A 12,553-nucleotide genomic window follows, 5' to 3' on the forward strand; every position below is an offset into this window, starting at 1 on the left:
TCAACATAAGGAAGACCTTTCTAGTGAAATGAACTGACCAGTAGTGGAATATAGTATTATATAAGATAAGAGATCTTCCTGTTAACTATTAGTATTTAAACAGAGGATAGGTGGCCATCAGGGACATTCAATAATTTAACCAACATTTACTAAGTACCTGCTCAAGGCACTAGATTTGGGGGTACCGAATGCCACACAAGGGAGTTCACAGTTTAGAAGATTTTGTAGTGGAGATTCCTATACTGAATGAGAATGTGAGATCCCTTCTAAGTCAAAATGCTCAGATTCCCTGTCCTCCTATCTTAGCACTTTTCCTTTTCTTTTAAGATATGAAAAGAGCTATTCCAAGCCTCTTTCTCTTTCCAATTCCTTTTCTTCTTCTTAGAATCTATATAAAGAAATTAAGCAGGAGTTAGCACGTCTGGTGCTAGCTATGATACTTAAAAGAGCTCATTTTTCATTCACAATGTTCTAAATTGTAATGTGATATTAAAGGCTTACATTCGAAATCAAATTTTAGAATGATACATTAGAATTTCAGAGCTTCTAGGGACTTTAAGATCATCTAATCTAGCAGGCAGAAAACTGATATCCAAGAAGGAAATATTCCAAAAGAAAGTATAGCATGTGAGGAAACAAATACTGGATCTGGAGTTCCTGGATTTAAATGGCTTTGGGAAAGTTATTTAAACCTTATCAATCTCAGTTTCCTCTTTCAGAAAAAGCACAGAATCTAACAAGTTGGTCTCTAAGGTCTATCACTATAGGATCATAAACTATAAAACTCAAGTCTTTCTAATTGACTTGCTGCTAGTAAGTGGGGAAGTCAATCTTCAAATGGGATGGTTCACTTCCTTAGTCTATCTACTACACTTCTTTTTCTCCCTTATGGACATTTGGTATGTGTCCTGCCATTGAAGCTGGGAAAAATTCATTTTACTCTGACCTCTAAAAATAGTTTTCAGAGCAAATACCCATGAATTAGGAAGAAAAAAATTCAGTAATTTTGCTAGTCTTAAAATCTTTGTATGCCTAGGGGCTTTAGAAAACCAGAGAAAAGACCATTCTCTGTATGTTTTTAAAGAAGGTATTATGCAGTCCAATTTTCTAGTTATAGAAAAATATGGACTTCAGGCTACCAGGGATGGAGGTAATTGGATATGTTGACTATTCGACAAAGATCCTTTGGAACAGGGAAAAAATTGGGCCGACTTTGTGAGAAAGAAATTCATACAACATATGAGAAATCTCTATTACATCCATCAAACCAACCATGAGATTGGCAGAAATATAAGGAAAGGCCAGGCTTCAGGTTATTACACATTGCAGTTAATTTATCTCACCTAGAAAAGAGTTGTGTGTTTTTTTTTTTTTTTATCTTATGAGGAAAAAATGGATCCTTAAGGAGAGGATTCTACTACTGCTAGAATCTAAGAAATGACACTCAAATTCATAATATTTCAAGTCCAATTCTTATATAAGACTGTATCTGTATAGGACATCAATCACTTGGTGAAAGAAACTGGAAGCTATTTTGAAGCAACACTCTGCCAATCATGAGACAAATGCCAGATGTCAAAGAAGGAGAAGTCACCATTTTTCAACTTATGAATGTCTTCAAATACTTTATAATGGGGGGGGGGTAAGGAATGATCCTTTCAGCCTCCTCTGTTTTGACAGATGTCAAAATCCAAGATTGGGGGTTTCATCTTTGTATAGCAATGAGTTTTAGAAAACCAGAAACTAAGAAGGGGAAGGATTTAGAGGAATAAACCTAAATAAGCCTGTTAACTGTTCAGTACAATGTTTTTGTGTATGACAGATCTAAGAGAAGATACTGTCAATAAAATGGGTGAGCTGGGATGAAACTACCAAGAGTTGCTACCTGTCTTCCCACTTATGATGATCTCAAAAGGTTGCTTGGAATTTTGGATTTAGAAGGGACATTAGGATATACAATCTTTGAACCCAGAATATTGATGGCTGACATGAGAAGGGACATTAGAACATAGTACTAAAGGGGATCTTAAGAGATCTAATCCCCTTATTTGATAGCTGAAGAACTTGAAGTTTAGAGTGCTTAAGGGCAAATCTGGGTATAGACCTGTAGTTCTACTCCTAGTTACTGGCAGAGCAAAGCGTTACATGGAGATTTTCTAACTTCCAGTCCTTCCACTATTCTATTAAAGAATTCCATTTCAAGTCAATCTGATTGATCTTAAGTTTACTTTACAATTTAAAATGGGATGATCAGGGAATCCATTTTTTTTATTACTGACAGTTCATGTCAAATTTCTGAAGTTTATAAAAATAAAAAAAAATCTGGTGAAGAAATATAAATTAGCTCAAAATTGGAAACAACAGAAGATCAAAACTTAAGGATGGTTACATAACTCAGGGATGTATGCCCAACACGGGGGAATTCTGCATTGAGATTTATTCACTCTTTTCAATTATGTCCATTTCTCTGTGATCCCATTTGGGTTTTCTTTGTAAAGATACTAGAGAGGTTTACTATTTTCTGTTTGAGCTCATTTTTACAGATGAAGAACTGAGACTAATAGGGTTAAGTAACTTGCCTAGGATCACAGAGCTAGGAAGCCTATGAGGTCAGATTTGAACTCAGGAAGTTAAGTATTGACTCCAGGCCCCACACACCATCCACTGCACCACCCAGTTGATGGTTGCCTAATTTGACATATAACAGCAACAAATCACATAATCTGGTTTAAAAAAAAAAAAAAAAGGCTTGAAAAAGTGAATAATAGCTTGTATTTACACAGGGCTTTGTAATTTATAAAGTACTATCCTCACAATCCCCTGGGTATGTAACTTAATATCATTTTCATTTTATAGATTGGGAAAGAGAAAGTGATGTAATCATTTCAAATTGATGGCAGAACTTACAAATGTAGCCCAGTCTTCTTACTCCTAATTCTAATGCTTTTCCTACTATGCCAGCATGGTCTCTCCTATATTGGCTGGGTTAGGGAAAAAAATAAAGGAAAGACTAAGTCTATACATATATGAAAATGATCTAATAGCACATTAGATTGGTTCATGTTCAACCAATGTAGAAAAAGAAATAGTCACTAAGAAGACATCATTTAGATCAATGCTAAAGGACAGGATAAATGGTTTTGTTGGTATTTGTTGGTTGGCACCTTTTTTGCAACTTAGAATCTTAAAGTTATGTTAGGCCTGAGATTTTAAGTGACTTGGTCAGGGTCACATAACCATTATTGTGTCTAAGGCAGGATTTGGGGCTTCTTGGTCAGTGCTGTTCTTGGGGCAGGATTCTTGGCTTCAAGGTCAGTACTCCATCCATTATAACGTGCTGCCTTTTGATTCATAACTAGGTGGAAATGTGAGATATTGGAGTGAGTCCTGGGTTTTGAATCAAACACTGGCCTTAAACTCAAGTTTTATCACTTCCTAGTTAAGTGACAAGCAAATCTCCGGCTGTATCTGAGATGAGTTTCTTCAGTTTTAAAATGAGGATAATATTGACATTTACCTTCCAACCTCCCAGTATTGTAAGAAATCACACTCTAACATGCTACAGAAATATGCGTTATCATGAACCATTCTGTCAAGATCCTCACATAGCCTGGGGCTCCTCCTGCTATTCCTAGACATGAGCAGAGAGTCCGTGAGTATAAATATTGCAAAGAGCCCTATCCTTGGTGTCATAGTATTGTGGTTTGAATATAATATCTTCTACTGACTAGAAGTATGATGTTGGATGGTCCCTTCATTTTTTCTAGATTTCAGTTTCTGTATCTGTACAAGGAAGGAGATAGATTGAGTCAGGGGTTCTCTGGGATCCCCTTAACACTTATGGACAGATGTCAGGGGGTCCAAGCACTAGTTTAAATTTTTTTGGTAACTTCATTTCAATATAATTGCTTTCCTTTGTTAATTTTAAGCATCTTATTTTGTGTATTTCACAGTTTGTGAATACAAGTTTGCTTGATGAAATCAGCATAGTTGAAATGAGAAGACACATTTTTCCAAAGTGTAGGCTATAATTATCTGATAGAAATAACTGTAGCAAGGCACTGAGATATTCAGGAAATCAACTTTTTCAGATTTAAAGAAGAATTAAATAGTTCCATTTAGTATTAAAAGACCGGGAAATGGAAAAACTCATTTAAAAAAGTTATGAGAGTTGGAGGATTTTTGCAATAATAATAATGCTAATACACATGTATATGGCCTGGGCTATTTGGGGAAGGGGAAGGTTTGAGGGATTTCAACCAGATCTGTGATTTCACCGATATTAGGAACTCCTAAAAAGGAAACTTCCTTTAGCAATGCTAATGCGGCTAGCATTTATATAGTGCTTTAAGATTTTCAAGGTATTTTACAAATATCTCTTCTCCTCACCATTACCCTGGGAGGTAAGTGATATTAATTATCTTCATTCAGCAGATAAGAGATTTGTAAGTAATGGGTTCCTTAGTTGGGAAGTATCTGAGGTAAAATTTGAACTCGGGTCTTCCTGACTCCTAGTGCATTGTTCTATTCATTTAGTGTCCTCTTAAATTCTTAGAACAGTATTTCTTTTGCAATTAAGTTTTAGAATTGGTCTGAGTCACTAACAGGGTGAGTGATTTACGGTCAAGGTCACATATAAATATGTATCAGAGGGTCTCAAACTGCCATCATCTTAACTCCGCTTGTTTTCTCTCTCCTAAAGCACACTGCCTCTGAATAACATGCTATGCTTGTCAGAGCATTCCCCACACAGCTGTGAGATACTTTTAAGCTGCAGTGATGAGGCTGGAACTTGATTTTTAGTTTGAGGCTTTTTCAAATATATGAGGATGCTTCTTGGAATGGAATTATAGAATAGTGGTGGGTCACATAAAATGCAGGAGGACCACAACATTTGTAACCTTAGCTAGGGATATTTCTTCCTTACTGCTTCAGCCATTTTTCCACCAATGTCTCTGCATAGTTGAGCTGTCCATTGCCATATCAAGCTCATTAATGACCATTTTAATTATCTGTCATATCATTACTGGTTATCCTATGCTGATAGACAGTTCAGCCAGCCAGTGATAGGAGACCAAAGAAAGATGGAGACCATCTAGGCATATTCTCTCCTTCCTTCTCCTTTCATTTTAAAAACATAAAAAGGCTGTCTTGGAAAGCAGACTGGTAATGCAAACTATCTGCTTCCCTAATGAAAATGTTAGAGCAACAAGAAACCCTCCACAAGCCTACCCATGACCCAAGCCTCAGATAGCAACTCATAACTCAGATAACCATCTGCTTGGTGCTGACTTTGCTATTTTGTGAGTAACTGGCAGCAAGTGGAAGGGGTGGGAATGGGGCAGGAAAGATGATTTCTAGTTGGAGGCCAGATCCCTAAAATCTCAGAGTGGTTAAAACACTGGTCCCCACTCCAAGCTATCCTTTTTTTGGAAATTGAGTGGGAAGTTCCCTACATAATATGAGTTGAGGGGGCCGGGAAAGTTCCACTGCTTAAAATACCATTCTCATTGTCCAACCGACCTAGCGCTGAACATGAAACTCTACCATCAAATGAGTCCTTGTTACACTGGATTATTTAGCAGTATAAGCTCACATTATATGGATATAAAGAAGGATTTACTGTCAGGGGAATTCAACAATGTAATAAGGCTACTTTGGGAAGTAATGAGTTTCTTGTTCCTAGGGGAATGTATTCAAGCCACAACTGGATGATCCATGTTTTGCTGTTTATTGTTGGTGACAGAGCAAGTCTCTAGAGGACCTTGCACTTTTATCATCTCTAACATGAAGGCTCTTGAGCAGAAGATACTTAAGCCCCTACACTTCCATGATACTGCTGTGGTTCTCTGCTCCCTTGTCCCACATTTCTCAAATACCTCTCTCTATACTTCCTCACGGAAAGCTGACAGAGCAAAACACCCAGAATCTGCCTGCCTGCCTGCCTACCTGCCTGCCTCTGGGATGCCTTTGCCCTCCATTACAATTCTCCCCTTCTGAAAGAAGTGGGCCTATTAATAGGCTGATTTTTGATCACATGACAGCTTCAGAGGTATTTAATATGAGGAACAGAAATGACCCGGGTGAGGCCCTTATGGTAGACTCTAAATTCTTGAGGTTAGGGCAGAACAAAATAAAGGGACTCTAAGCTACCATTGTCAGGCATGGAATAAGGATACCTTAGTAAGGTAGGCACCTCATTTCCCTAATAATCACAATGAAGAGAAGACTTCCTCACAGTCACACCTGCAAAATGAGCAGCATTTTGAGGGAGAAAATTCACATTGGAGGAAAAAAAATAGAACATTATATAGAAAACAAATTGTCTAGTGATGAGCTGCAATGGCCTAAAAGAATATTCCTGGCTGTGAGAACTGATATTTACAATATCATTCAAAATTAAGAAACATGAAGCTTCCTCTCTCCAAACTCCACTACCATATGAAAGATAAAATTGCAACACACCATAATATCCCTTCCAATTTTCTCAATAATCTATAATTTTTCTTTTGTATATTCTACGTTTTAGCCAAAGTTAATTGAAAATATCCCCTAAAGATACCTCATTCTGAGTTCTGCCCAATTATTCACAATGACCAGTGCACCTAGAATGCTGCCTTCCTGCCTCATCTGCCAGTTGAAATCCTTTTCAGCTCATGTGCCACATGAAACCATACAAATGCCCTCAAATTGTGATTTCCCTAAGCCTAAAATGAGTGCTGTCTGCTCCTATGCACTCAATACATTCCAGTTTGCATTGTAGTTGTCTTAAGTATATTACCTCCCCTCCTATTGTCATAGTAGTTGCTTAAAAGCTTCATGTTGACTGACTGATCAATTATAAATTCCTAGCCCAAAGGGCCAGACTCTTGTCCACTTTTCTATGTCCTACGAAACTCAGAACAGGGCTTTGCCCATGGTGTGGAAAGCTGAAGACTTGATTCCCAGCCCTGCCATCAGGGTATCTTTGCTAAGTCCTTCCCTTTCTTCTTCTGCAGAGTGAATGCCTTGAATCAGGAGATCTCCAAATCCCCTCTGATTCAAACACCCAATGCTTTATTTCCTAACATTCTACATGCTGGGTTCTAGGAACCCTTCTGGCTATTCGACTTTTCTATTCTGTGACTCTCAACTTCTATTTGGTGCTTAATAAACTTATTTTTTTAAAAAGTGCTGTTTTAGAGCTAAAAATTGCTAGATATTGGCATTGTCATGCTTTCTGAAAACAAAATTTCAGAAAAGATGAGAAGCTCTAGTTCTGGTCCAAAGAAGATAGCAAGCTGTGCTTAAATGCTTTGAGCAAGTCTTTTACTATGAAATCCATTTGCTACATAAAGTAAAAGTTTCTCTAAGCTCTGCTTCTTATCCTTGCACTATATAGGAATATTAATTATAACAGGGTCTTCTGGGCAAACTATTACAGTCAAAAGAGGTATCAGAATGCTGAGTTGCTCAGATTTGCAGCACAGCCATCCCTGAATACAAAGACCTGTAAATGGAGAGGCAATGTGTTGTTAGAGGATGCACATGAGTCTGGGAGTGCAGAGACCCGGGTTCTGTTGCTGGTTCTGCCACTCCCTAGCTCTGGGTCTTAGTCTTCCCATCTGTAAAATCCCCTGATTTAATTATGTAGCTTCTAAGATTTTTCTTAGCACTGGAATTTGATGTTATATGATTCCTTCTAGCTCTAGTACTTTATGTTCCTGTATTCTATGCTTTCAGTTGCTTTTCTTCTAGCTCTAATTCTATGTCCTATATTCTAGCATTTTGTATTCCAAGATCCCTTTAAATTCTAAGATTCCATCCTGCAAAATTTGCTTCTTTTTAAAATAAGAATTAAAAATTTCCTGAGGAGTAAGGAGAAGGTGTTACCTTCTTTCTTTCTCTTGTCCCAAATTGTAGAGGTAAAGTACTTGTCTCTATAACAAGTCTTCATTATACATACCATCTACAAAGATCCATAGGTGGTGGTGATTTCAGTGTTTTAGGAATCTAGGGGTACAAAAACCATACTTCCCAGAGTATACCACTGAGTAGCACCAACCCAAATCTATGATTCTGAAATGTAAAAAGAGAAAATTGCAGAAATGGGGCCAACTAATCCAAAACACTAGGTTAACTCATTGAGACACATGCATATATATTAGGGACTGCAGATTTGCATACTTCTACTTGATTCTCCCAAATCATTTTCTACCCATTGACTGGGAGGTGACACAAAATGGCTCTTGGTTTTTGAAGAGGCCACAGAAATCCTGAGATTTCTTTTCCTTGGACTGTCTCCTCCATGGCTATCATCCCCAGGAGTCAGTGGTCTTGACAATATGAATTCATTCCCAATGTCTTCATATGTGGTATTCCATAAAGTAAGAAGGATGGACTTTGTCACAAAAGGTACACAGCCCATCCATTGATGAACTGAAAAAAAAGGGCTGGGACCACAGACAGTTGCAGGCAGAGCATTCACTTTTAGAAGCATGAAACTTGGGGAAATGGGAAATAAATAGGTGAGAGCATTTAGCAATAGAAAACTTGGCATTCCACATTTCACCAGCAGCCACATGCTCATGGGGTGGGGAGCCCTCGTCAGCCCTGACATTCTCTATGAGTTTCTTCTTCCAAACCAAAGCGCCATTCCCTCAAGAATGAGGATGTCTGTAGTGGGCAAATTTATTGGCAGTGTTATTTCGGGGAAGGAAAGATCCATTTGGTGGCTGGGTGAGAGGGAGCCTGTCTTGGGAAGAACTGATGACTGGAGGCCTGAGAGAAGTGCTTTTGCTGTAGAGAAGGCGTTTCTCATCCAGTAGGGTTAAGTGATATTCACACAGCTCGATCAAAGAGGAAACTTGTTCTTGCAGTGATGATTGCTTGAACTTTCTCTGGGCCAGAAAGAAGAATGCTTCCACAAAGGCTTGCAAACACATACCTGGGGATCAAAAAGAGCTGAGATTAGATAAAGAGAATCCAGAACTTCTCTTCCTGGCTGAGGGCTTGATATCCCAAACTCTCAACAATCAGGGGAAATTGTTATTGATATTAATAATAATAATATTAATTTATAATTATCTAGTGCTTCATATGCATTTTTTTTTTTCTGGAACTGGATGAGAGATAGTATGAAGAAAGAAAAAGAGCACTGGACTTGGAGTTTACAAGACTTAGATATGAACTGTATCTCTGACACTAAATAAGTAGTTATGGGCAAAGTCACATAATTTCTCTAGATCTTACTTTTCTTATCTGTCAAATGAGGATTTTGTTCAGTTTGACAAACATTTATTAAAAACCTATTATATTTAAGATATCATGTGGGGTGCTGAGGACACCAAGCTTTTAAAAAATTACACAGTTCTTGTTCTCAAAGAACTTATATCAGCTAGGCATGGGGGAAAGGGGGGGGGGAAGGGGAGAAAACATCTAGACAGGGGGCTCTAGAAATATTAAGCAAGGAAGAGAACGTGTTTAGTGGAGTGGTTTAGGGAAGGTTTCATTAAGAATGTGGGGCCCAAGGTTAGCCCTGATGGAAGAGAAGACGTAAAAAGTGCCAATAAGGAGACAATGAGCTTCCAGCTTGGGGCCCCATGGCAACAAAGCAGCAGAGAATGGACTGAGTTTAGAGAAACTACTTACAGACCAGTTTAGTGGAAATAGAGTGTGAGAAGGAGAATGATGTAAGGTTAAGAAGGAAAGGTAGAATCATATCAAATGTATAACTAAGGCAGGGGTGGGGAACCTTTTTCTGCCAAGGGCTGTCTGGATATTTAGAATATCATTCATGAGCCATACAAAATTATCAACTTAAAAACTCAACCAGTGGGAGGTTGTTGCACCTAGCTTTCAGGGACAGACCAAATCATTTCCCCTGCCTTTATGTAGTCCAAGAGCTGGATGTTTCCCACCCTTGAGTCAAGGCACTCTTATAAGCAAAAGCTACAAATTTTTGAGTCCCTGAGTGATATCATTGACCTGAACACAGGAAAGATCGTTTTGTAAGCTCATGAAGGATGGACTGGTGGAAAGAGAGAGTGGAAATAGGGAGCTCACTTAAGAAGTTATTACAATAATACATAATGTACAACACAGGATTGTAAAATGCCATAGAAAGGTGAGTTGTTATTCACCTTCCTAATACTCCTATGAGTTAGGCTGATTATCATCCACGTTTTCTAGATTTTGACAAAATTTTACAAATTATTTTATAGACTAAGAGAGCACAATGGATTTGGAATCAAAACACAGATTTGAGTCCCAGCTCGCTATCTAGAAGCTTTGTGAAGACCTTGGAAATAAGGATACTAATAATAGTATCTAGATGCTAATAATAGACCTTCATAATAACTAAAGATGAGGATACTAATAATAGTATCTAGATGCTAATAATAGACACTCAGGATTACTAAAAATGAAGATACTAACAATAGTATCTAGATATTAACAATAGACACTCATGAGAACTAAAAATAAGTATACTAATGATAGTATCTAGATGCTAATAATAGATACTCATAATTCCTAAAAATAGATACTCGTAATACCTAGCCACATCAATGATGACTCCTGTTCCTATAATGCTATAAATGTAAATACTTTCTTCAAACTATCCCCATGAAAAAGATAGTATGTTACAATCTCCTTTTTACAGGTAAGGAAATTGAGGGTCAAAAAGGTGCTATAATTTGCCCATAGTCACACAGTTTTTATTAGAGCTGAGTCTTGAATCCACCAGGTCTTTTTGATTCCTAGTCTAGTGCTCATTTCACAATACTGTGCCTACTTCCTTAAAGGCTGCTTGTGGGAAAAAACACTTAAGCTATTTGTCGTAGATTATACAGTTAACAAAAATGACAGACCCAAGATTCAAACTCGGGCTTCCTGATTCCAAGTCCAATCCAATTATACCACAAAAGGATGAGCCAATTTAAAATTCGATGTCAGTGTCAAAAACAAAGCCTTCTCTCTGTCCAAAATTCTCCATTGAGGCATGAAAGTCGATGTTTTCTCCCAGGGAAAGTGGAAAGGAAATCTTTTTTTTTGCGTAGGTTGGATTTTGTCAGCCTTCTCTGACAACAGTGGCACCAAAGCCACAGTGAAATGTCACCCAGAATTTTAGACAATTTTGGCTCATAGAGGGTGAGGAGAATGAGATCTTTCAAATCAAAGTCTTTGTTTTGGATACATTCAGCTAGGAGTTCACTTGTTTTGTAAATACTGTATTATTTATATGCTCTGGGATCTATCTGATCAATTATTTTTTTCTGCATAAATCCTCCTCTTAAACCTATGGGCTGAGAAAACCCACAGGTATTTATTTCTTCTCCTCCCCTTCTTGCCCCACCCAATCCAAATCAAGCAGAATTTTTGCTTCAGTTCACTTCAGAGCTTTTCCCAAGTTATTTGCTCCCTTTGTAGTTGACAGGAAAAGTTTTGAAAACACTTCCACTAATCAAACAAACACAACCCCCCAAATTCTGGACAGATGTAGAGGAGGAAGATAGTCTAGATGATCAATAAGACTCTCCTCATTCTACCACATTCTCAGATTCAATTATTCTAAGGCATATCCACAAAAGCATCAGCCATTAGGAATTGAGGCAATCAGCTGAAAAGAATCAGGGTTGGTACCTAAAATGGTCTTAAAACAGAATGCTATGACATAGAATATAGAATGGTAGCTTTTCGGGAAACCTTAATACATGTATAATGTAGGACATGGCATATTAGAACCGAAAAGAACTTAAGAATGCTAAAACCTAGAATCTGGAATGTTAGAACACAATACATAATAACATAGCTAGAAAAGACCTTAGATATTATGGTATAATTTTATTTGACAATTGAAGAAATTCAGTTCAAAAGAGGTGAAATTATCTGCCACAGGCCACACAATTAGTTTGTATGACTGATGTCCCAAATCCTTCTATTAAAGGTAAAAGGCCTCCCAATAACAATTGACTTCATTTCACTACCACCATTACCATCACCATCCCACAACCAACTTTCTCTGACATGATGTACTGGAAAGACTTAGCATCTGGAGATAAAGGATGACAGTTCAAATCCTAGCTTACTATGTATGACTGAGGCAAGTCATTTAAGTTCTCTGGGTTTCAGTTTCCTCTTCTATAACACGAGAAGATTAGATTAAATGAGTTTAGAGAGCCTTTCTGGCTCCAAGCCTATGATCATCATCACTCTAAGTCAAATATACAATGTTTTATGGTGACAAAGCAACACTGGCACTCTCATTTACATAGTGATTTGCTCCTCACAGCAACCTTTTGAGGCAGATAATGTGAGCACTTTTAATCTTCATTTTACAAATGAGGAAACTGAGTTTCAGAAAGAATTAAGGGATGTACTTATATTTAAATAGAACATATATACCTTCTGGATGCCATTCTCAAAATAGAATGTTTCATCCACAATTTCATTTTATGAACAGAGTGAAAGATGGTGTCCAAATTAGTCTGAAGGTCAAGTGACTGATACATTTGATAACCAGGATAGGGCCAGTGACATGCTGGAGTATTCATTCACAAGCTGTTTCCATGGG

General features: G+C 37.6%; 1 protein-coding gene across 4 annotated transcripts in view; it reads right to left on the minus strand.

Annotated features, from left to right (window-relative positions):
* Positions 1–5,718: 5,718 nt before the first annotated feature.
* The window catches only part of TTLL11 (tubulin tyrosine ligase like 11), a 250,784-nt gene continuing 243,949 nt past the window's right edge, over positions 5,719–12,553 (minus strand). For all 4 annotated transcript variants that reach the window (XM_074292973.1, XM_074292977.1, XM_074292976.1 and 1 more), the window contains one exon: positions 5,719–8,926. In XM_074292973.1, coding sequence (XP_074149074.1) covers positions 8,640–8,926 — 287 coding nt within the window. In that variant the 3' untranslated portion in view covers positions 5,719–8,639. The remainder of the gene's footprint in view (positions 8,927–12,553) is intronic.

The sequence above is a fragment of the Sminthopsis crassicaudata genome, chromosome 2 (assembly GCF_048593235.1).
Source record: "Sminthopsis crassicaudata isolate SCR6 chromosome 2, ASM4859323v1, whole genome shotgun sequence".
Taxonomy (NCBI): Eukaryota; Metazoa; Chordata; class Mammalia; order Dasyuromorphia; family Dasyuridae; genus Sminthopsis; species Sminthopsis crassicaudata.